The sequence below is a fragment of the Lygodium microphyllum genome, chromosome 9 (assembly GCF_053477565.2).
Source record: "Lygodium microphyllum isolate KBCC chromosome 9, Lygodium_microphyllum_v1.1.10, whole genome shotgun sequence".
Classification (NCBI taxonomy): Eukaryota; Viridiplantae; Streptophyta; class Polypodiopsida; order Schizaeales; family Lygodiaceae; genus Lygodium; species Lygodium microphyllum.
The window spans coordinates 56,318,581-56,345,420 of record NC_141143.1 but is presented as its reverse complement, the minus strand read 5'-3'; the positions used below and the strand labels follow the sequence as shown (position 1 = coordinate 56,345,420).

At 44.4% G+C, this 26,840-nt stretch overlaps 1 protein-coding gene across 3 annotated transcripts in view; it reads right to left on the bottom strand.

The window, feature by feature from the left end:
• Window positions 1-20,990, bottom strand: part of TAF2 (TBP-associated factor 2) — a 187,117-nt gene extending 166,127 nt beyond the window's left edge. For all 3 annotated transcript variants that reach the window (XM_087684576.1, XM_087684577.1, XM_087684579.1), the window contains exon 1: window positions 20,169-20,990. In XM_087684576.1, coding sequence (XP_087540702.1) covers window positions 20,169-20,305 — 137 coding nt within the window. In that variant the 5' untranslated portion in view covers window positions 20,306-20,990. The remainder of the gene's footprint in view (window positions 1-20,168) is intronic.
• Between the last annotated feature and the right edge of the window lie 5,850 nt (window positions 20,991-26,840).

The window sequence follows — 26,840 nt, the reverse complement described above, 5'->3', positions numbered from 1 at the left end:
CCTCTCGATCCAAGACCGTAGGAACTAACTCTTCCCAACAAAGATCGACTCCCACCTTGAAGCAATAAGAGCGGAATAAAAAGTACCAAATCGTGGCGGCAACTGGGACAATAAAGTGATCGCCATGTCTTCGGAGGAAATGAGCTTCCCCGCATTTTGAACCTGCATCTCAAGCTGTTGAAGCTTGTTGATGTGTTCCCGAAGTAAAAAAGACTTAATCACGAACAAGGTCCACATCTGCACCTCCAAAGAAACCCTCTTCATAAGGGTCATCCGGTTGTACATCTAGTCAAGTTCCAACCATATCTCCCGAGCCACCGTCAAGTGCACTATATGGGCCATCACGGCTGTTGTACAAGACAAAAAAAGAAAAGAACGAATCCTGGCATTCAATTTGTTCCAATGAAACTGGGCTTTGGTCAACTCCGCACAAACACTAGAAGAGAGTTTGGACTCATCTCTCATCGAGGGCCGGTTGATCTCCTCCATCACAAGCTCCGCCAAATCATAAGACTCCAATATGGCCAACATCATCACATGCCATATGCAGTAATTGTCACCATCAAGCTTTTGATCTAATGGAAGGGCCGGTAAGACAAGCACCTTTCGGTCCATGATCGCCTGGAACTCCACGTCAATCTCTATAGACATCTTCACCTGCAATGCCTGCACAAACGCAAAAGAAACCCCCTTTGACTGTGAAAATGCAGCCTGCTAGGGCTCGTCTCCGTGTCCCGAACCTTCTTCAGCCACTGAAGGTGATGAAAAAGTAAAATCTGCACTTGAAGGCTAAAAACACAGCCTTCTTCCTTCTCTAACAACAGAAAAACAGCAACAGCTTCAACAAATATTCTCTTTTCTCGTACGTCCACGCTCGCCTCAGCCTTGTTCTAATGCGCAGCCCACCTACTCGCACTTGAACGCTGAAAATGCAACCTTGTGTCGCGCTGAAAACTCCTCTTTAGTTAGATCCACCCTAGGTCAATCCTTCAATGCTCTGATACCATGTTAGAGTGAAGCAATGCGGAAGCGAATGACCATGACAAAGAGTGAACGGAGAGAGAAGAGAGAGAAAGAGACTGTGAAACGTAGGAAATCTGCAATGAAGAATGTTGTATAAGGATGCAGAATTATACACGGGTGCAAAGAGAATATCCGTGTATGTCTCCGCCTTGAGGACCTTGATCTCCGTCAGCCCCGGCCCCCGAGTGCTATCTCCGTCACCAGCAGGCTGAAATCTATCAGATACAAGTGTTAAAGTCTGCTGGAAACTCTGCCTTAAAAAGGCTGAAAAGAATGCCAAAGAAAATGTCAGAAATATGTAGGTCGGCTGCATTTAATGTAGCCGACTGCAGTCGGACTGTCTGATTGCAGCCACGTGGCAGTGGTGACATGGCACAAGATAACTCTTAACACTCACAACCAAGGGATGACAAACTATGAAAATAAAAATGGGAGGCTCACAAGAGCTAAATTATCTGAGCCTTCCTCTACTTCTTCACCTATTGTTAATCCATGAGATGGAGTCTTTTTCATTGGCTATCTCATCTTCCTAGAGGTCTTGGATTATTGCCAGCACTACTTCAAGTCATATGACTCCTCGAGGATCTTTATTGCAAGATGTTCGTCCATCAAAGGATATAGTCACTGTTGGTGACATTTTCTCTGCGCCTATTTATGGTGTTGGCACTTTGCCATTGTTGCATGACCGTCAGTCGAGCTCCGTTTCTGGACATCCTACATGTTCTAACCTTGGGCTTCCCACTCCTCTCAATTCATGGCCTTACTAGACTTGGTACACGAGTTGTCTTCACCAAGCACGCCTTTTTTTTTTAGGATGCTTCTTCATGAGCCATTATTGCGAAAGGTTAGCAAGAGAGAGGGCTATACAAGCTATTGAGCTAAAACACACTTTATAGCTGATTAACATTTCTAAACACACCCAAAACACGCTTAATTAATGAAAAAATACAATTTTGGTACGTGGTTCAAGATAGTTTCAGTGATCCCCCAAAACCCTAATTTTTTGGAGCACCCTTCAACATGTATAAATAGATGGGATGCCCACCATTCAGCCTCATCTCTTCCATGCAAGTTTCTCATCCTTGTGTGCAACTCTCAACCATTAGTCTCCCACCACGCGGTCCAACCTTCATGATTGCTGCCATCACCTTGTATGCTCCTCTACTGCTACATTTTACTGCCGCATTTTATTGTGGCGTTCTACTGCAGCGTTTCGCTGCGGCATTCTACTGCTGCACTTTGCTACTTCACCCACATCATCAAGTATCATCCTCTGCAATTGCCTCAATCTCCTCACACTCTGGTGATCAAGAGTTTGTGTTTCTCTCACTCTGTCACTCCAACTGGTGGTCACAGCACTGGGGATCCATCTCCAATGGACATCACTCTCCGACACTTCATTGCTTTGCCGCCCTTGGACATTCTATACACTCTTACATTCATTCACTTCAGAGTTTCTTCTCTATGCGCTTGTCTTTGTGTTTGAGTTTTGAGTTTTGCATTTGCTTTTTCCATTTAGGGCTTGAGTTTTGCTTGTCTCTGTCTCAGTTTGTGTTTCAATCTTGGTCGTACATGTTGTGTTTCCTCAGTGCAAACCCTAGCAAATCTTCACATGGTATCAAAGCCGGTGCTCTTCTAAAGAGTATCCTGTGGTGATTGTGGAGGCTAGTCTTTGTGCAAGACTCACATGCGACTCAATTCGAACTCATAATGTCTCAGGCACCTTCTTCTTTGGATCCTATGAAGCCCTATCAAGCTTCTGCACCATTGGAGACTCCGAGAAAGCATTATGGTCTCAAGGAGGAGGTAGACACACCTTCACCTTTACCATCTTCTTCTTCTCGTTTTGGTTATCTTACAGATGAAGAGTTTGAGGAGTACTTGCGCATCACGTACAATTCGTTTTACACTCCTCCAACGAGTGCTAATACTTCCTATGGACTGATTGGTAAGGCTAGCCATCTCTCTGATCTTGAAGGGATTATGACATTTGGCACGTCTGACATGTCGGAAGTGGTGCAGCAATGGAAGCGTAAACATAAGCTGTAATAAACTGATGAAACACAAGACAAAAGAGAAAGGGAAAGAAAGAACACAATACACATGAGAACTTAGATGTATGCTCGGGAAATGGAATCCATATACCAAGACATGAGACAGTATAGAAGCAATGTGAGTCACCAGCTGTGGAGGCACTGGCACATGCTCCCTCTCTCCAAGGACTGTCCCGTGATGAATGATTGTGGAGGAGGGAGCTTGAGAATATATAAGCCAAATAAATGCCAAAAATATGACTAGTCGACCAGCATTTAAAGCGGGCCGACTGGTTACAAATAATGCCAAAACACAATAAAAGCTGGCAAATAAAATGCCTAAAATATCTCTGTGCCCAGCCTGTTGTACCACATGTACAAACTCAACCATGAACTGACTAATCTACTAACACCCTCGCTCAGATCATGGGTGTTCTGATACAATACAATATACAATGATAATGTCGCATCATAGTACGTACAACAATGTCCATCATAGTAGAACCATGGATACCCAAGTAGTGGGTACGCAAGCCACCACCAAAGTGCCTCGAAGAGAAGCTAATGTTGATGTCAATCGTACCAGCTCCTGAAGATAGAGAATATCATAGCAACTCTCAAGGTCTATCAACTATGCCTCTGATGTAGCATACGTGCCCATCCTGTCACCAATGCCACAACGCATAAATGACCATGGATTCCCCTTCTTTGGCCAGACCGCCAAAGTGTCCCCTCATCTGAGCTCCAGACGAAAGCCACCCGCTCTCTGTCAAAGAACCAGCCCATCATGAACCTGGATGTCAATCCCAACTCTAGGATTTGAACCTACCAGCAGACTTCGTTTGAGGCGTCAGGAACATCCCTTGCTAGATCCTGTGCATCTGTATAGAAATATAGATGAGGCACTACTGCCCCATCTAACCACACTCTCACACTCCCTCTGGTACTAGAGAGTTGTGAGGGATGACCTCATCGCCACCACTACAAAGCAGCTGAGGAAGGAGCCACTAAGCCCTTCCCACAATCCGAAGAAGAGGATAACTTCCGCGCCTTGGACTTTGCCTTGGCCAGAGGAGTTGAGTTGGAATCTAAGGCAAATGATGACTCGTCGGAGGAGTCTGCATCCTGCTTCGTCTTCTGCTCCCTTTTCTTCCTGGAAGCCGCTAACTCTTTGCAGTCCTTCCTTAAATGACCCTTCTTGCCACAATGGTAACACTAGGCCTTCAACTTCATCTTCGAACCCTTCTCTGAAGTTGCAAGAGCCTCACATGAACCTCCATAATGTGACGGAAGCCTCCCCTGTAGTCGCAAAGTAGCTTCATACTCAAGTTGCATCGAGGACATTTGAAGAAAACTGACAGGAGCCATACATGTTTAAGCTCGTAAAGCATTTGCCACTCCATCAAACTCCCAAGGAAGCTTGTAGAGTACCGTACCAACAAGATGTGCCTTTGATAGGGCAGACTACATAGTGCGAAGCTGGCTCTGGAGTTGGGTAACTCAAAGTAGGAATGATTGGATCGTATCTTTGGTTTCAAACTTCACTTGCTGGAGCTGGCCATAGAGAGTAATGGCCCTCATGGTGGAAGGAGCCTTGTACATCAACTACAACTTCAACCATACGTCTGAAGTTGTCCTGCTACAGGCGAGCACCGATAGGACTTCTTTGAAAATACACCGAAGTAATGCCGAATAAGCACGTGCATCATCTGAATCCCATGTAAGCATTGCCTCCTCATGGTTGTCTTCATCAAAATCAGATGGAACAGAGAAGGCTGTTGAGGACGTGCCATAGCTCTGCCAACCACGTACCATAACCGCTTCTGGATAAACCAAGCCTTCATCACCACACTCCACGTGTAATAATCAAGTCCATGGAGCTTGTCATCAATGGATGTGCATGGAGAAGCCATCTATAGAGGATTTAGAAAAAAAAATAGAGAAAAGAAGGTATTTGGAGAGGGAACACAGCCAAAACACGAGCACAGACTACAAAAAGCAAGAGTTCACATACAGTGAACCCAAAATCTGATCAAAATAAGACAAAAGCTGCTGTAAAAAGTCAAGAAATCAATCAAAAACTGCCAAAAACAGCAAAAACGGCCTATAATGCAAGCGCCCAGCCTTAGAGCAGCCGCCGCCTACTTAGCAAGTGAAAATTGTCCTGAAATCAGCAAGAAAACACAGCAAGAACGCAAATCCTGAAATCTGATATCATGTCAAAAGTGGTGCAGCAATGAAAGCGTAAACATAAGCTGCAATAAACTGTTGAAACACAAGACAAAAGAGAAAGGGAAAGAAAGAACACAATATACATGAGAACTCAGATGTATGCTCGGAAAATGGAATCCATATACCAAGACATGAGACAGTACAAAAGCAATGTGAGTCACCGGCTGTGGAGGCACTGGCACATGCTCCTTCTCTCCAAGAAATGTCAGGTGATGAATGATTGTGGAGAAGGGAGCCTGAGAATATATAGGCCAAATAAATGCCAAAAATATTGACTAGTCGACCAGCATTAAAAGCTAGCCGACTAGCTGCAAATAATGTCAAAACACAATAAAAGCTGACAAATAAAATGCCTAAAATATCTATGTGCCCAGCCTGCTTTACCACATGTACAGACTAAACCATGAACTGACTAATCCGCTAACATGGCGATCCATCTCCTTTATCTCCGCTAAGCCTTGTGTCAAGTTCATATAATCCTTTTGAGTCGTATGAGCCAAAACCCTCTCTTGCTTCTTCCTCTGTTGTGCAGGATCCATGTGATTTTCAATATGCTAACTTTAATAGAAAAGGCTCTCAGAGCTGATTCCCTTCATCAAGTATATCTTTACCATCCCATCCCACCACTATCTTCTTCACATTCTAATCTACTCACATCTTCATTCCAAAATCTAGGATTAAATTCCACTTCCGCTCAAAGCACACTAGAGGTTGGATCTTCCTCTCTACTTCTAACACTCTCTCTCTCCATCCCACTGTCATGAGAACATGTATTTTTGAAACCTCATTTTGTGAGAGTGCGCAACGAAGAAGAACACGAACACAGAGGAGGGGAGAGAGAAAGCAGGGAATGAAGGAAGAAAGTCTGCACTGACAGATGAATGCTGAATACACTGAAATGGACTGATCAGTCCCTGCACGCAGCCCGGAGCGTCAGTGAGGGCACCAGAACAGACTGAAAGCAATGGCAGCACCAATGCCGGAGTGGGAGAGGACGGAGAGAGTGCTGAACCTGCAGAAGACAATGCTGGAAATGACTGGGGGGCTGCTATATATAGCCCCAGGCCAGAAAACTGGCCGACCTGCCAAATCTGGCCGACTTGGCCAGATCTGGCCGACCTGCCCAGAAATCTGGGCCGACTGCACACCAAAAGGCCCAGTGTGGGCTGTGTGACTCCCGGAAGCTGAATGCAGACAAAAACAGCAGCTACCAAGCTGACAGAGCTCCTCTGTCTCCTGTCAGACTCTGACAGGAGCTCACAACCAGGAGATGACAGACTGAGAATGATAAAAGAGCAAGCTTCGTGAAGAGATCAGCCGCATTGGCCGCCGTAGGACAATAGACCACCACAAGCTCCGAATCCACGATCCGCTCTCGAACATAGTGATACTGAACCTCAATGTGCTTCGTGCGAGCATGAAACACCGGGTTCTTCGCCAGAGCAAGAGCACTCTGGCTGTCCACGCACAGCTCCGTAGGTCCGGTCTGGGAAAAGCCAATCTCCGCCAGTAAGCGACGGAGCCAAACAGCCTCCATAGCGGTCGAACATAGGGCCCGATACTCAGCCTCAGTAGAAGAAAGTGCCAAAGTAGGCTGCTTCTTGCTGCTCCAAGAGACAGCACCGGATCCAAGGGTGAAAGCATAACCTGTAGTGGATCGTCTCGAATCCACATCACCTGCCCAATCAGAATCACTCCATCCAGAAAGGGTAATCCCATCTCCATACATGATCCCGAAGGATCGAGTTCCCTGTAAATATCGAAGAACACGCAACGCTGCCTGCCAGTGATCCTGTGTAGGAGTCTTCATAAAAGAAGACAACAAAGCCACCACAAAAGAGATATCCGGCCGAGTGTGAAGCAACCAGATGAGAGAGCCTACAAGGCACCTGTAACGAGTGGCATCTGTAAGGGGGACTCCATCTGCCAAAAGCTTGGACTCAGGGTCCATGGGGCAAGAAATAGGCCGACACGCGACCATACCAAACTCCGAAAGCAGCTCGGAGATGTACCTGTGCTGCGAGATAAAGATGCCCTGTGCCATCTGATAGATCTCCAGTCCTAGAAAGAAGTGAAGGATCCCTAAATCCGTCATGTCAAACTCCTGCTGAAGAATGGACCGAGTATGCTCCACCTGCTGAGTGTCGCTCCCTGTAATGATAAGATCATCGACATACAAAATAAAGAAAACAGAAAGAGAATCCACAACCAGTAAGTAGAGGTTGGGATCATGAGCGGAGCGCGCAAAGCCACTCTGTAGAAAGAAGCGGTCAATCCTCTGGTACCAAGCATGAGGAGCCTGCTTCAGGCCATAAAGAGCCTTCCGCAGCCTGTAGACATGATCCTCCTTCCCCTGCACAAGAAAACCAGGAGGCTGTGAAACATAAATCTCTTCCTCAAGGACGCCATTCAGAAAAGCGCACTTGACGTCCATCTGATAAACGGGCCAACGGTGGTGAGCGGCAAGAGCCAAAAGAACTCGAATGGTGGACATCCTAGCTGTAGGAGCAAAAGTCTCGAAGTAGTCCAATCCTGCGCGCTGTGCAAAACCCTTGGCAACAAGCCTAGCCTTATGCTTCCAAGGAGCCATCGGCAAGATACTTGGTCTTAAAGACCCATTTCACACCTATCACCTTCCGTTTCTCGGGATGCGGTACAAGCTCCCAAGTATGGTTTTGCTTGATGGAATCGAGCTCGGCCTGCATAGCCTGTCTCCAAATATCCTGTGCAAGAGCCTCCTCCGCAGTGGAAGGCTCGGAATCCTAAAGAATCTGAGACATAAGAGCATAGTTCACACACAGTGAACTATCCCGTTGGGCCTGTAATCGGGCTGATCGATGTGGACCTGTAGAAGAAGCAGGAAAGTGAGTAACACCTGAATCCTGCATGAGCCGGCGATACCATAAGGGAATCCTAAGAGACTCCTCCTGCTGCGAGGGAGACCGTGTAGTCTCCGGAACCTGCAAAGCACCCATATCGGAGAGGGACTCCCCCTCACCAAATGAAGATAGATCCTCCGCACCTGAAGAAGGCTGTGTATCCCGAGAAGACTCCGGAGGGGAGGTGGAAGAGATGGAAGAACTCGTAGAAGATGGAGGCACATCCACCAAGGGGGTAACAGAAGCCAGAGGAGGAGGAATGGGTGGGGTGCTAAGGGGTATCCTGGAAGGAAGAGAAGGTAGAGAAGGTGGGGGAAGGTCCGTCGAGGTCGAAAAAGCACCTGTAATAGAACCATCAGTCGGATCCTCAGAGGCCGAAGCCTCATCAAAGATCACATCCCTGCTCACCTCAACCTTCCGTGTCGTCGGGTCATAAAGCCGATATCCCTTCGTGGTCGTGCTATAACCCACGAAGATAAGCTTTCTCGACTTAGAGTCGAACTTCGTCTTTCTCTTCTTCTTGTCCACATGGACAAAAGCATCGCACCCAAAGATGCAAAAATGGGACAGGAAGGCTTCTCCCCAAAGAAAGCCTCATAAGGAGCCATGTCCTGTAAAGCCGAAGTCGGAGAGCGGTTGCGAATATGCACCGCTGTAGCCACCGCCTCACCCCAAAGGAAATGAGGAAGACTCCTATGCTCCAGCATAGATCGGGCCATCTCCACCATGGTCCGATTCGCACACTCCACCACACCATTCTCGAATGGTGTGTTCGGATGGGAATACTCCACCCGAATACCATGATCCCTGCAAAACTGAGAGAAAAGGTGAGAAGTGAACTCGCCACCGTGATCAACTCGAACGCCACGAACTTTGGAAGTTGTTTGGGTCTCCACAAACACCTGCCACTCGCAGAAACGGGAGTACGCCTCGCTCTTGTACTCCAAGAAATAAGGCCACACATAACGACTAAAGTCGTCCACAATCAGCATCAAATACCTGGCCTTCCCAAGGGAGGCCGTGCCCATAGGTCCGCAAAGGTCAGTGTGAACCAACTCAAGCGGAGAAGTAGCCCTCCTAGAAGCAACCTGAGGGTGAGGCTGCCTATGCTGCTTGGCCCTCAAGTAGCTAGGGCACAAAGTGTGAAGAGGAGGGAAATCTGGAAGTCCCTCCACCATCTTCCGCCGAGAAGCCCGCCAAAGTGAATCGAGATTCAAATGACCATACCGAGCATGCCAAAGCAGCCCAAGCTCATGGGAGGTCCTCGCAACCAAGGCTGTGAGCGTATATGAGCGTATAAAGCCCACCCTCCTGTGTACCCGTCCAAAGAGCATCACCTGTAGAAGCATCCTCCACTGTGACTACATCCTGGGTAAAAATGACGCGGGTACCTAGCTGAGTAAGGCCATGCACAGACAATAGGTTAAAACCCAAATCAGGGACATAGAGAACTTTGGCGGAGGAAGACCGCCTGTCAGAAAACATAGGTAGAGTCCCCACGCCTCGAACTAGAACTATAGAATTGTCACCAATGGTGACAGTACCCCCTCGGGAACGAAGATCTTGAAGCCAATCCTGTCGAAAGGTCATATGTGAAGATGCGCCACTGTCCACCAGCCAAGGCTTCTCCAGAGTGGTAGAAGCTAGGGCTGTATCCTCCTCAATAAAGACATGCACAAACGCAGACTCTGTCGTGGCTGGGGCCGCCTTCGAGTCCTTCTCCTTGGGCTTCAAATGGGGATACTTCTGCCAACACTTCTCCTCGGGATGAGTGTCCTTCCCACAGTGGGGACATTTGGGCTTCTTCTCCTTCGCATCCTTCTTGTCCTCCTCCTTCTTGTCCTTGGCCTTCTCCTTCTTTTTTTTCTTCTTCTTGCCCGCCACCTGTTCCTGCCGTAAAAGCCTTGGTGGAGCCACTGGCACCCACCTCTTTGAGTCGCTCGTCATGCTCCAAGACAAGCGGGGAAAGTTCCTTCCATAGGAGTGTCTCACGGGTCCTCGAGGTGATGAGGCTGATATAGAAGACATCATAACGGGGTGATGGCAGCTGAGTCAACAGAATCATCGCCATATCCTCAGACGATATCATACGACCAAGAGAGGCTAACTCGCCTCGCATGTCCTCCATCTTCGTGACGTGCTCCTTCATGGAAGAAGAATCATCAAGACTGAGCATCCGCAACTTCTTCACCAAGGAAATCTTGTGGGCAAACGTCTTGTGCTGATACAAAGACGCAAGCTTCTTCCACACTTCCGCCGCGGTCTGTAACCTGTGAACATGTACAAGAACGGAATCATGTAGACTCATAAAAAGAAAGAAACGGGCTCGAGAGTTGAGCCTATCCCACAAGGCTGCACGGTCCAGAGAGGTGCCATCGGACGAATCCACTGGGGGATGGTCGATGGGCGAAGAAACAAGCTCCCAAAGGTCGAATGTATCGAGGATGCATGCCACCTTGCACGACCAGAGGGAGTAGTTGGAACCATCCAACTTATCTTCCTTCGGAAAGGAAGGGAGAATCGGCACCTGAATAGAGGGAATCAAGGAAGGCATCTGCACATCTGAAGCAGTCTTCACGGAAGATACCTTCACGGTAGATGGAACCCTCTGAGATGCATGGACTGAAGAGGGACGAGTGCGAGGAGGCTCCTCCCGACGTCGAAACTCCTAATAATCCCGCCTCCGCTCAGAGGAATGATGAGAAAGGAGCTCATCCTCTGAGTCGTCAAAGCCTGAAAACTGGTAAGACATCTTCCAATCTGCAAAATACCAAAAAACCAAAGAAAGTTGTGCCGAAGCCGAAGTATGACCAGCAGTATGGTCACCAACCACCAAGACGCACGCTGTGATAGCCTACAAACACCTGGATCTGCAAAACGCAAAGCTAACTGATGACGATCACCAGAAAAGAAGGCGCTAGCACCAAAACGCAACCAGGAAATAAGTCGCCAGCAGGAGATGTGCCGCCAAGAGTGGTAGCGACCATCAGATCTGCAAAACACAGCCTGATGATGTGTCGCCCAGCAGAAGGAGGGACAGCCTGATGGAAAACGCAAGGAAGAAGGGTTGTTGGTTGACGTGGCAGCCTCGGAAGAAGGCGTCTACAGCAAACACAGGAAGAAGGGCCACCTAGAGGGGCCGCCTGGGCAGTTGAAGATGGGATGACAGTAGAGGTATCTCTCCACTTGGTTATGTCCTCCGTGCTCTCAGTCAGGCGATGATACCATGTGAGAGTGCGCAACGGAAGAACACGAACACAGAGGAGTGGAGAGAGAAAGCAGGGAATGAAGGAAAAAAGTCTGCACTGACTGAGATGAATGCTGAATACACTGAAATGGACTGATCAGTCCCTGCATGCAGCCCGGAGCGTCGGTGAGGGCACCAGAATAGACTGAAAGCAATGGCAGCACCAATGCCGGAGTGGGAGAGAACGGAGAGTGTGCTGAACCTGCAGAAGACAATGCTGGAAATGACTGGGGGGAAAACTGGCCGACCTGCCAAATCTGGCCGACTTGGCCAGATCTGGCCGACCTGCCCAGAAATCTGGGCCAACTGCACACCAAAAGGCCCAGTGTGGGCTGTGTGACTCCCGGAAGCTGAATGCAGACAAAAACAGCAGCTATCAAGCTGACAGAGCTCCTCTGTCTCCTGTCAGACTCTGACAGGAGCTCACAACCAGGAGATGACTGACTGAGAATGATAAAAGAGCAGGCTAACACATTTAACATGTGGACTAATTTTTAATCACATGGTTAAGTAAATGTTGCATGTGTGAGGTGTAACTGGGTTAGAGTAAATTTACGGGCCCGGAACCCGAGGAAATCACGGGATGTCAAAGGCAAAAGTTGCTATAAGTTATGTTGCACAGGTACTTGGTGGTATCTGGTGCCAGTTGTTGGCCTAGGTCATTCATTTACCCATAAGTATCAGTTGGTGACACTAGAGAAGTGGCGTTTAATGATACCTAACGCCAATCTGATGGTCAAAGATAACGCAGAGACACTCGCGAATGGAAGTTGCCTAACCAATTTAATTATTGGCCAGTCATTATTTTTCAAAGCACCAAAATAATTATTAGATTAATTTTTAGTATTTAAAGGCTGAAAATTAATATTTAATTATAAAAAATGCTGAAAACACAATTTAGGAAGGTTGCCACTTGTCAAAAATACCCATGCAAGACTGAAAAACGTCTTTGGAGGCTAGAGAGAAGCATTTTTATAAATTCAGCTTGCAAGAGAGAGAGAGAGAGGGGAGACTGCTGGTTTGATTTGCAGCCATTGGAGGACCTTCTGAGGCAGCCAAAGGCAGAAAAAGACCAATCAACATTCTTTGCATTTACATGCTGTTGTGGCACGGCAACAGCTGCATTTGACTGATTTTCAGTCATCCTTCTCGACAAAACTCTGAATTTTCTCTCTATAGCTTTCCCTCTCATCTCCCAGCCATTTCACAGCCTTGCTCCGAAGATCTCAGCATTAGGACCCTTGGAGGCTGAGAAATTTCAGATTTCTCTACTATAAATCCTAATCTGTAGCAGAAATTAGGGTTTAGCAACAGCCTCGGGAAGTGTGCCAGAAATTGGAAGCTCCAAGTCTTGGATTCAACAAGACTGAAGCTATTTTTACCCTATTCAAGTGGAGGGACCAACAAATAATTGAATTTGGGACATTTTTCTATCTGCATCAAAGTGAGTGAAGGCCAATTGATTGCCCGAATCAAGGGGCAAATCAGATTGAAGACTTATTGGTCACTTTGGACAGCAAGGGGAGTTGAAATACCGAAAGGGATTGGGAGAATCCCATTGTAAATCAACTTCTTCTTTAATAAAGCTAAAGAAATACCAAAAGGAACGCCAATTTTGGGGCCAATCGGGTGTGCATTGTCCAAGATCAATAGATAAATTTGTATTTCCAGATTTGCATTTATTGTTTGCTGGTGTAATTAAGTTGTAATAAGGGATTTACCACCCTATCCGAGGAGAAAGGCTGGTTTCACCCACCATCTACCTACCCTCCATTCACTTCACCTCTTGGTACATTGTTAGGGGGAATGCCACCCTTTAACACTGTACCTTCCATCTACCCCCACTTAACCACCTCCTTTCACTCTGAGACAACTGTGATGGGCATCCCCCTCACTACCTTCAAACACTTGCAATCCCCCTACACAAACCTTTTAAACGCAAGGATATCCATCCTCTACTTATGAACTATTGTCACACATCCCTTGGGTCACTTCTAGATAGAAATTTTCATCTTCTGCTCCCCATGTCCCTATCCCTCCACCTTGGGCTCCTCATGCGGTTAGCATACCCATACCCAGTTCACCCGTGCCCACCTTTGGAGCCACTATGCATACTTCTCATATGCATGGTGGGCACTCTGGGATTACTTCCTCGGTGTCTCCGCTTCCCCACCCTATCATCCCTATTCACCCTACCCCCATTACACACCTTCTCCATCTCCTAGCACTACCACTCATGTTGCAATAGCCAAAAATGCCTTCATCATTTTAACAGATCGAATTTCACCACTTAGTCGAACTTCATGTAACAAGTGCTTAAATCTCAAGGACTTTGGAAGCTCATCGTTCGTACCGAGACCCTCAATTAGCTCACCCTAATCACATCCATCAATGGAGAGCCCACTATGCCACACCCAATGTTGAGTTAATGCAAGGGTTGCTTCCTCAATTCCACTCAATGTATCAATCTCAATTTTACCATTAAGAAAGGGAATGATCTGAAAGTCAAGTTGGCCGAATATTGGCGATTACTTGCCAAGTTTGCCACTATTAGCTCCCCGAAGTCAGACAACGATCAAATCACCTTCTTCTTAAATAAGTTGCTCAACAAATACTTCCATTTTATCCAACATATTATCTTACTACCTAGATTGCCAACCTTCTACAAGTTTGAGTGCCAATTTTTACATTATGCGAGGCTGCATGATCAATTCCACAAGAATCCTCTACATACATCCATTCAGAGAGGCAAGAGTTAGTTGTCTCTTCTTCAGGAGGGAAAACCAACAATGGCAAGAACTCCACGCGAAGCAAGCCAAAACAAGGGTGATACCACTTCCTCCAACGAAACCAAAGAAACACGACCCCTTTGGTAGTGAATTCCGAAGAAAAATAGGTTTTGCACACTGCAAAAAGGTCGGGCCATGTGGACGAGGAGTGTCGTACCAAGGCCCAAGGTCTTCCTCCTAGAAAACCATCATGGACTACTACGACTATCTCCACTCTGACTAACCAGTCCAATGAAGCTACACCCCCCTGCTGCTACATCATCTACTCCATCTATCCCAAAAGCTAAATGATATATGGCACAGATGACGCAGACAATCTCAACAACCTATCTCCTTCAGTACTCTTGAAGGATTGGTTGATTGGTCTACTAGTGACTCACCTATTGCACCATTTCCCCACCTCACCATACGCAATGGTGGCCACACACACAACCTTTCCCTTTTCAGACTCCCACTACGTACTTACATACTCATTGCATTGCACTTAGCTTTGCTTTCTTTTATTTTATTTTCACTTTTGTTTTTTAGAGCATCGCACTACTCATCTCTATGCTTGCAAATTTTGATCTCTTTTGCAAGTTTTGTATATTAGTTTAGGGCTAACATGCAAGCTTGCACCAATCCGTCCTAAGCTGGAGACAGGAGATACACACCGTTTCTTTCATGGTTTCATCTACTTGGAGTTTTGCTCTTCTACCAACATGGAGGCTTCCCCTCCCGGGGGGGATCGTGTAGCATCTCTCTGGATACTATCATGGTAGTGACTTCTATCCTTGCTCTTCCAGTAGGGATGCTTCATCATCTTCATCCACATGGTCCTTGGCCCACACGAAGACCGACATCCTCAGGCTCTCTCTTTCTTCTTCAACATCAACATCCAAGTTGAGAAGGGGTTCCTACCCTTCTTAGTATTCTACAAGTTTCAACACTCGTCTTCAGCATCGACCTTCCCCCCTGTTGTACCTTTCCCTATGCATTGCGCAATTTCGTCATCTTTGTACTAGGGCACTTGGGCAAGTGAACAATTTCCCCATGAGGGACACTATCCAAGTGAGACCTGCTGCATGAGCATTCTTCAACATGCAGCACGCTATGCAACCCACAGTGTAGAGTACCACTAGAGCACATCCTAAGGTGTTTCCATCGTTGGATTACACCACCATCCTACTTTCCATATACTTCATCACCTCTCTCTCATCATCACACCCTGGAATGGTTCGGTAAGCTTGTACTATTTTGTGATGTGTTGGGTATACCATCCCTAAGCGCGTCTTCAAGTCGTTATTACTTAATCGGCCACCACCCCCTAAAATTAACTTTTTACCCAAAAAAAAACAAAAAAGGGTTCAATGTGGTTTCATCTGCCTTTGTCGGGCTTGGTAGGCCACTAGGCAACCGGTGTGCACCTTTTGTCTGATACCTTGTCCCCCTCTTGGGTGACTACTTGGACTTCCTTGATAAGATAACCATCGCCTCTATAGCCTTGATAGGCCACTAGACAGACAACATGCACCCTTTGTTCAATGCCCTAGCTTCTTTGGGGTGGAACGCCTTGGGGTTAATATTGCCGGCCTTTCCATTTAGACTCAATTTTGGGCCAAAGAAGAGGTGTTGAGCTAAACCACGCTTTACAACTGATTAGCATTTTTAAACAGCCCTAAAACACACTTAATTAATGAAAAGCACAAATTTGGTGCGCAATTCAAGAGAGTTTCAATGGTCTCCCAAAACCCTACTTTTTTGGGGCACCCTTTAACATCTAAAAATAAATGGGTTGCCCACCATTCATCCTCATCTCTTCCGTGCAAGCTTCTCACCCTTCTATGCAAATCTTAGCCATCAATCTCCCACCAGGTGGAGGTTCAACCTTAACAGCTGCTGCTATCACCTCATCTACTCCTCTACTGCGGCATCCAATTGCTACATCTTGCTACCGCGTTTTACTACGACGTTCTAATACTATGTTTTACTACAGCGTTCTACTGCTTCATTTTGTTGCTTCGCCCACATCATCAAGCATCACCCTCTACAATCGCCTCAATCTCCTTATACTCTGGTGATCAGCATTTGGTGTTTCTCTTACTCCATTACTCCAACTGGTGGTCACAACACTTGGGATACGTCTCCAATGGACGTCACTCTCCGACACTTCATTGCTCTACCCTTGGGAATTCTATAAACTCTTATATTCATTTACAGCATTCATTCACTTCAAAGTTTCTTCTCTCTGTGTTTGAGTTTTAAGTTTTGCGTTTTGCATTTAGGGTTTGAGTTTTGTTGGTCTGTCTGCGTCTTTGTATTTTAGTCTTGGTCATACGTGCTACATTTTCTCAGTGCAAAACCTAGCATATCTTCACACAAGCTCCATTCCCCTTTCATTGTGCAAGATCCTTGAAGGCAATCTTCCTACTGTTCCCCATTGTGCACCCTCTATACCACAAGTTCCATCTTATCCCCAATCTCCTCTGGCGGCTTCCTCATATCCCCTATCCCCTTCCAAGGGAAATGATATTGGTGATGCAGTATGATCATGAGGACCTTCTTCATCAACGAACTTTATCAGCTTTGGCACTTCTTCTGACACCCTTGATCCATTCTATTTTCTTCGACTTTCGACCACATTCAACATCTGAGAGGAGATGTTAGTAGTCATACGTGCCTTGCCCAGTCATCTCCTACCTGTGAGCCTCAATCTAAGTCAGATGGCGATGTTAGGAGCTCTAACACTCGATCTATCGTGTTTTGACCGAGGCAGCTCTATATAGAGCATGCTTTTATTTTGCGGTTTTAGATATGTTTGCACTAGGCTGATTATTTTTTCAGTCTTTGCATTTCTTTTTCAATGGCACTAGGACCTATTCACACTTATCCGGTGGAAATCAACAGGCATTATTTTATTCCCAATTTGCAAGTCAGCCAGCTTTTTCATCTCCCGCATGATCACATCGGCCAATTTTTCAGCCCTCTACTATATATAGCCAAGCAATTGGCTGCTGCCACACATTCACTAATTATCTTCTATAGGTTTCAGCACACTGCGACATTCAGGGATTCTCCTCCATATTCCCTTGTTGTCTTCCGTCTCATCAACCTAATCCCGTACCCTAACTGACGCCTTGGGCTGCATACAATGATTGATCAGTCCTCGTTGTATTCAACTTTCTTTTGGAGTTCAATGCAGATTTTCTTCTTCCATTCTCTTCTTTAATTGCAGTCTTTCTCTTCCCTTCTCTCTCAATGTTTGTGTTTCCTCTTCCCTTGTGCACTCTCACAACCAAAGGTACCAGGCTGCAATCTCTCTCTCTCTCTCTCTCTCTCTCTCTCTCTCTCTCTCTCTCTCTCTCTCTCATGAAGCCAAAGGTGATGGCGAACAGCCATCGTCTCTCAATGGACCAAATTGGCAAAGACCAGGCTCATGGAAGCCATTGAGCCCAAAAGTAGATGGGGATAACCTTCATAGCATTGCAAGAGTCTCTAGGAGGGCTTACAACCTCCTCAGAGCCTCTTGTTTGAAAGGGCTTAGTGTGCATCTTATGTGTCCTATTGCCTTGAGCATAGAACTCTGATAGCAGATGCCGAATGACCTCTTCCGCCGACACCCTAGCATATGGAGCAAACATAAATGACAACAAGTTTCAATGGAATGTCCCGACTTGCCACAATAGGTGCACTCAAAGGTCCATGCTTCATCTTGTGCGAAAAAAGCCAAAGCACCAATGTGTCAAATCTGTAATGTGAGGGTGGGGGGGAGAAGAAAATAATGGTTTCTCTTGTATCCCATACAAGAATGAAGAAGGATCTCAAATCTAAAGACGACGTTGCCACTCCTCACAATCTTTATGCACCTTCACATAGAATTAGGATCTTTGGCTCTTGAGAGCACCTCTACTCTAACACCATGTGGAAAAATAGTAGGGTTTGCAATGCGAAACAGGGTATATGTACAGCAAACACGAAGACAATGAATGAAAACACAAAAACTTAGAGAATGAAATTGACAATCATGTACCATGACATATAAGACAAAGCCTAATGGTTTTGCATTGCATAGATTGGTACTAAGATGAGCTATGACAAGTCACCTGAGGTGATCTCAAACGAGTCAACAACATCAATCAAAGCTCAAAGATGCCTGTGCTTTCCTGATTGACCAAAGAGCAACACCTAAATGAAGGGATGCGCAATGTAAAGGCAGCAAAATGCAATCCTTTGGGCAAAGCAGTACTGATGATGAATATGAGAGCTCCTCCAGATGAAGATGGCAACAGTGCATGCAGATCAAGCAGCAGAAAACTGCTGACAAGAATGAGAATCTAATAGTATTGGCACTAAGATTGCAGGGTGGCCTGTCTTGGAGTAAAACACAAGAAGTCTAGTGCCAGAACTAGTAGAAGCCTTTAATCAACAAAACGCAAGTACTGAGCTGAAGATGACATGCTGCAAGGGCTCTTGATCAGCTGGGCGGCCACTAGGATGACAAAACACAGCAACTGAGATAGAGAAACCAAGTTAGATACCAGTGTAAAAGTCGTCTACTGAGATGAGCCACAAAAACATGTCATGGCTACTCGCCAAACTTTGGATGAGTGGCAGTAGTGATGGAAACAAGTTGCTAGCTCCAGAGAATGTGTGATCGGATGATGAAGAGAGGAGAGATCAAGTGAGTTGTGAAAGAATGATATGTTAGAATGAGGAGTGCAAGTGGGAGTAAGGATGAACGTATTAGCAGTCATTTGTGTCACGCACAATCATATCTTGCCTACGAGCCTCAATCTGAGTCAAATGAGGAGATTAGGAACTCTGACATTCTGTTTGTCTGTCATGTCACGTTTTGCAAGAGGAGGCAGCTCTTTCTAGAGCATGCATTTCTTGCTAAGTCATTTTTTCATGTGTTCACACTGGTTGAGGATATTTTCCAGTGCATTTGTTTTCAGTGACTAGAGGATGTATTCATACTGCCAAATCAGGGCAACCAGCTGAATATTGGCAATCAGCATTTCTTTGGCCAGCATTTTTGGGCCCAAATTCATGCAATCAGCCAGTTTTTGGCATATTCATCTATTTATAGCTAACCTCCACTGGCTGTTCTTTTGCAAATTCAGCAGGGTGCTAGAACTATACTAGTCAGGGATTACCTTTACCCTTTCATTTGTGTTCACTGAGGCTTCCCTCTATCGATAATGATATCTTGATTTTGAGCAAATGTGAAATATATCAAATCTAATGGAATCACAAACTGGACCTTCATTGAATGTAGACTTATAAGATGCACTTCACTCCTCCCTTGTTCATCATTGCAACACAAGGAATATCACCTCACCTGGGAAGATCACAACAAGTGAAACTCTATGATTTAGTTCAACTAACTTAGCCTTTACCATATAATGAAATAGGAGGATACAAGTCCATCTACTATGATGGTGTGGACATCGAATTACGACTGATATTTCCCACAGATGGCCGCAAGATGGAGGGCTGTAAGGGAATGAAGAAATGAGGCTGTAGAAGCCAGACGTAAAGCCACCTAAATGCTAGCAATCCATCCAAAACAGAGCATATACACTGATTTGCTGACAGATGCTCCAAGAACTTGGGAATTCTACATGCCCCTCATTTATTTCCAGCCCAAAAAAATGCCGGATCCCAGCAAACAGATGCGAATAGAACCTAGCTCGGTACAGTGGCACGTGTTGCTAGTTACAGAGCCCATGGAATTGAAAAGCTAGCTCTTAACAAAACTGTCTATGATGTTTCATGCAAGATGTCAGAACTCTGATAGATGGTCTGCTCATGATCCGCTATACAAGCTACAACTGTCAGTCTATAAGGGATATAGGAGGAGAAAATCAACTTTCACAACAGGAAATACTGAGAAGGGGTAAAGTATGGGGTAAACAAGAAGCCGTAAATTGGCCATCCATCAGGTGATATTTATCTGAAAACGACATGGGATAAATGGACTAACCCATGAAGCCGTTGGTTGCGTACATCCACTCTGAGGCAAAGTTTTTCATGTCGAACAACTGCGCACGCTACATAATCGCTCTCCGTGAAACTCCGATACTTCTGCTCCCCGGGTTTTTGTTTGCCAAGTTTAGCCATGCATTGAAGTGTTCATATTCACCACAGATAGGAATAGAGAAACCACGGCAGGTGGAAATACTGGTCCAGATTGAGGGACCGGTGGAGACACTGGTCCGAAATTCTGTCCGATGGAGGGTCGAGGATTTCCATGCACGAGTTTATCCTGCCGCTGAAGCTGAAGCCATTGACAGGGCAATGGCCAATAACAATGGCTTCGGTATGGCTCGCCTTGTATACAGTCCCTGTTCCCATTTACAGTGTTTCCACTGCAATGCACAAAAGCCTCATGCTCCAGGCATGCAATAAGGTCCGAAACTGATATTTCTGAAGCGGTTGCAGAAGGTTATTTCAAATTTTCAGGTCAAAGAGGACCTGAAGGCCTGTTCCGCCACGAGTTAGCAATTGGATTCATGCAACTGCAGCTATGGCAAAGCAATCGGGTCTCTGTTCTTCTTGGACAGGAAGGCTCCACAGAGAGGGATGAGTCCACCTGAGCGGTCGCAAGATCGGCTTTTCAGGCTCTAGGGTTTTAGATACTGATGACCATGTCTTCTTGCAGTTCTGTTTTGCCAATCAAATGCGTTTCACGCGAAAATAGAAGAGCCGAAACGCTGCACCCGACGAGAAAAGAGACGAACCGTCAGATGCGAGCTCCCTCCACTGCAGGTACAGTGCCCCTCCTCCGCCCCCCCCTCCTTCCTTTATATATGGACCTCGAGGGCTTATATAGAGCTTCCCAACATTTTGCATTTATCAATTTCATTAGCTTATAGTTCTCCATGACTCTGCGGGCAGGGTCGCACGGGCGGGCGGTCGCATTTGCGGGTGGGCAGGGTTGCACAAGTGAGCAGTCAGTTGCGTTTGTTGGTGCGCAGGGTCGCGCGGGCGGTCGGGTGGCACACTCGCCACGTGGCAGTCACAGAAGGTTGCCATGTGGCTCCCCACAAAACCTTCTGTTAATATTAACTAGGCGCTCCGCGCCTAGACTCGCGGGCGGGCGTGATATTTGCGGGGGGCGGGTGCTGGACACGTTGCACCCGCCCCCGCGTTCTCTTTTTTTTTTGCGGGGGAGGTGGGGGGCTGCCACGTGGCACCCACCCCCCACCTCTTCTTAACTAATAGTATAGATAGATGGATAATAGAAGAAGAAGAAGATTTGCTTTCCTTTATCCAAATGAAATTGCAAATTTTTTGAAACAATCTCCCAATTTTCAAGACATGTTTACTATGAGCCAAGACTCGTGCTGATCGATTTGAGTTTGCACAAGTCAATGAAATTCAAAGTGGATTTGCCTTCCACTCCTCCAAATTCGAGACTTGACCCGATTGACGAAGTACCTCGAGGGTACTCTGTTAACTTTCCAAAATTAACCCTGCGTGCCATTTTGTGGTTCATCTCACTTCAAATTCGCTCTCCTTCTCAATGTTCTCTCTTGTCTTGAAGCTTTCTCTCTCTATCTATCTTATGCCTCTATGAAACTTCAATAATCGTGTCCTCCAAAAAAACACTGAGTTGAACGGGATGCTTTGCTTACATACTAAGAGTTGCATGCATAAGTCAAGGAGCTTGCACATGGCTCGACACTATATCTTACTTACAAAAAAAAGGGCATAGGGTAGATGAGCTCATTAAAAAACGAATATCAATACAATTACATGTTTTTTTATTCTAACGAATTCCAATAATGTAGCATGAATGCATCATGTGGTGGCTCGTATGAGAGCTTTTAACCATTCTTATTGGCCGATCTAGGTTTAGATGCCATCATGCTTTTGGGTTTAAAGTGCCTCATTATGACCTTATAAGAGCACTTTTTAGTTAGTCACAATTTTGCTTTTCGCCTTTGTCTCCACATGACAAAAGGCTTTGAGCAAGAAATTTCTTGTTGTACAAATGGGCAATACATTTGTGACATTGCTCATTTCAAAAAATTTGACAATCACCATGGATTGGAGTGTAATTCATCTTTACTTACGGTCTAACGTAACTAGCTCCTCTATGTAACAAAAAAATATTTTGCATGAACCCTCATAGGAGCTCTCAAATATTTCCTCCTTGGTGAAAATGCTGTCACAAAAGGAGCTTTAAATTCATTTTGGTTCAATGTTAAAATCTCTACATGAACTTGTCATAAACAATCTTTGTTAACATCTAGCTTGGGTAGCCACACACAATTATTTTTTTGTAGTATTTTTGGCCTCTACAGCAATGGCCAATGAAGTAGTTTTGTTGAGTAAATCTTTATGTTTTTGTATATGGGTTCTTGTGGCATTTTATGATCAAGCTTTCAATAAAAGAATAAAGCAATCCCATGAAGTAATTTTGCTATGGATAGAAGATCTAAGGCCTTTTGGGTAAACCACATATTTTCTAGTGAAAAATATAGGACCAATGGGCCATTCCCTAGTTGCCTTCAACATCAATGGCCTAAAATTGGACATTAGTCAATTATTAGATCAGGATATACATATAGTAGGAAGAAGAAAACAAGAAATGCTAATAGAACTTGATGATGAGGTTTCCATCATATTGCACAAAATTCTCACCCACTACCTTATGCGCATGGAGCTTTCATATGTTAATTGGTGAACTTTGATTGGGCTATTTTGACCATGAGTGCCCAAAGTATTTCTCTTTAACTCCTTCTGCCTTCACCTATTCTCATGACACATTCATATTCTTCTGCTGATGACGACAAGCTTGAACACCTTGATTACTCTACTTAGAGTGTTGTTTTAAAGACAAGTTTGTATAACTACAAGGGACATTCCCATCTTAAGGTAGCACCTCGAGGCATTTAGTATACATATATCCTCTACATCATGTGTGTTCAATGTCTATTTATAAATACCCTTATATGTGAATTTTTCCTAAATAAAACACATCCCTTTTTTATTCAATCTACAACTAGTCCCTTTATATGATATACTTGTACATGTAAAATATAAGTAAAAATGTTATTAGAAAAATCCCTTATGTTGAACTTACATCTCACACACACACAAGTGAACCTCCCGAGGCCCAACACTCCATATGTTTGAGCTTTTGTAGTTGCATAGATGGGTGCCATGAAGAAGAAGGTGAAGTGCTTCTTTTGTAGCAAGAGAAGGCATCTCTACCAAGATAGTGACTTTTTAAAAGAAGAAGAAGGGGAGAAAGGCATGGATGACTCTAACTCCAATTCTGATCACATAGCTAAGGTTGCAGTGACCAATGAATCATTTTTCTAGCCCTGATGGTGCAATCATCTCTTGTGAGTACCTAGGATGATGGCAGGGCTTCCCAACCTTGTTGATGTCTTTATGTGGTGAACCCTTGGGGAGTCTTTCTAAATGCATCAATTTAGTCTGATGGTTCAAATCTTGGAGATTTGTGTGGTCCGAACCTAGAATGGAAGGTTTTCACACAATGAGGGTTGATTACTTCTCATCTTTTTCTCACACGGGGGGGCACTTTGATGATGTGGTTGAAGGAGGGGAATCCATGGTCATAATGTATTTGTGCAGGGCTATTCATGTCATGCAACGAATCAAATATTTCCACTTTTTGTGAGTAGAGAGTACAATCAACATTGACATTATTGTCTTTCCAAGGCATCTTGGTGGTGGCTTGATCAGCCATTAGTTGGATATCCATGGTCCTATCTAATTGTCATTGTTGTTTGTATTATGATGTTATAGGTCTTTGATAGATCACCGTTGTGGTATGGGGCATGATGGTGGCTCTTAAGGGATATATGTTCCACATCATTGTATGATTTTATTGTATTAATCACCCACAATCCCAAAGAGGGTGTTCATTTGGCACATATCATGGGGTTTAAGCATTTTTAGCCTACAATTAGGCACTTGTTAGAGGTAGCTAGATGACTCTCTTTGTGTTATTTTAGTTTTCAAGGGTCTCTTCCTAAGCATCTATATATATTGCACTCCAGTCTAAGTTGTGGCATCCCATCATCTTGCCTCCTCTCAGATAGGGGGAGACTAGTTCCACTTTTGTTGATTGCCATTATAGTGCTAGCTTGAAGGTATTGCACTATATATCTCATGCTTCATCTTAAGGTTTCCATTGCCTATTCATTCTAAGTTTCTCTATTCTAGTTTCACTTCTTTTTGTTAGTGCTCATGTTTTCTCTTTCCATTTCAAATTATAAGTGCATTCTCACAATATATTCACACTTTATAAGCATATTATTCATAGTAAAGCATGTCATTTTTAGTAGCCCATTCATTCAAATGTTCGCTTTTGTTTATTTTTCTTTTCTATAATGTTTGCAAAGAGATCTAGATATTAAAGTATATGCCACCAATTTGCACATTGAAGCAATCAATCAATCAATCTTGAATTTATTTAAGTTTTTTCTCCTCAAATAAAAAAGTTGCAATGAATATGCTACACAAAATGCTCCTATGCATTGTTTCATGTTGAGAAGATAGAGCATCAGATAAATCAAAGATGGACAAGTCAATTTTTGAATGGTGCCTTACAAATTTCTTGAAGTGGTCTCGCACTCATATTGTGTATTATCAACCATAGTTCTTGCAATTTCATATGCATACATCAACAATACATTTTGCCATTTTCTCTATGTATGTCAGCAATACACTTTGACATAATGAAGATAGAAGCAAATAAATGCATGTGTTCAAACTAGCAAGAATCCATACAAAGCACAAATCAAAGCTTCAAAAAAATATAATTTATGGTATGGCTTATATGTCCAAATACGAGTCATCCACACGTTCATAAAAAGACAAACTTTTGTTAAAGGCATAAACTCAAGTGAATATGTAAGATCATAAAGAATAGTAGAGTATTATGCAACTAGAAGTCTAAAGTGATGTGATTTATTTTATATAAAGTGAAATTCCTCACTAATAATAATATGGATATTATGTCCACATAATCATTGTGAGAGAAACAATGTGGGGATGCAAAGTTAATGGATTAAGAGGAACATGGTGAGATAGAGAGAGCACACAATAAGTTTTAGGTGGGCACTAAGATACCCTTATTCTTTATCTTCACTTAGATACAATAAGGGGACTATGTTCAATAGTCTTTGGCATTTGGCCTTTACCCCCAAAAACCTCCCACTTAAAGGCCAATGTGTCTTTAAAGGAAAATAAACATGAAGATCCTATCCGATAGCCATTAGCACCTTGTAGTGTACAAAGTGCTTGAAAGGTAAAACCTTCATAAAAAGATCTATAGGATTGTCATTTGTATGAACCTTGAAAAGCTCAACCCACTTGTTTTCAAATATCTCTCTAATGAAGTAATACTTCACCTCAATATGCTTTATTTTTGCATAAAAGACAAGGTTATTTGCCAAGTGGATTTGGCACTCTAACTATCACAATGTAAAATGGGCATATATCTTGTATTTCATAGATCTCCCACTAGACGAGTAAACCATATAGCTTTCTTGCATGGCTCAATGGCTACAACATATTTGGCCTCAATGCTACATAAGATCATGCATGCCTATAAGTAGGACACCCATGAAACTACATCTCCAATGAATGTGAAAACAAATCGTGTCACAAACTTCTTAAAGTTTACATTCCTTACAAAATTTGCATTTGCATAACCAAGGATAGATACATCCTTCCTTCCAAATGAAATGCACATAATACTTGTTCCATTGAAGTATCTCATGATACTCTTCATTGCTTCCCAATGCTTCCTATGAGGATTTGCCAAAAATTTACGAACCACCTAGACTCAACCTACTAAATAGTAAGACCTTGAGCAATGTCTAGACATGTAGCAACCATAGCATACATCAAGCAACCAATCAAAGATGCATAAGATAATGTTGGGATAAAGGGCACTGCCCATGCCCACCCTAAGGGATGGTGGGCTTGTACATGACTTATATACCTATCTAAAAACTTAATTGGGTACTCTTGAGTACCACAAAACTAATGTGTCATTGTCTCTCTCTCTCATATGCATCTATAACTTCACTCCTTTTTTATCTCTGCATTCAACAAAGTGCTATCAGAGTGCAGGACTTGGATATGGAGCTTGCCACTAGGGTCAATACATCTTTTTTTGAATTCTCATAGGTTGCAGGATAACCATAGCTTAGGTGTGTTGAAGCTTCTCCACCTCTATTTTCACTCATAGAGGCTTGTGTGGGCATTGTGTAAGCCCTCTTTGGCTCAGTCTCTATGCCCCTCCTTGGGCTCCATTGACTCCACATAGTGTTGCTGCCCTGCCTGAACAGTCCACATTGTTTGTGCATGTAGACAGTTAGCCCTCTCCTGGCACTTTTCAACATACCCCTCATCATAGGCAATTAAGGAGTGCACACTTGAGCTCTTGGATACTTGGTATTGAGTCCTAGCATTGACTTGTTGGTCTTGACATCGGCTTGGAGCACCTACCTTCAGATTTGGGACAATGGTTTACACAGTTTATGAGCTAGAAATAGGATAGCACATATATTTGTGTGTTTGGTGCATACAAATCATGCTCATTTGATGGCTATTGGATGTTAATGGATACTCGATGTCTCACGGATCATGTGGCATTGTCTTGAGG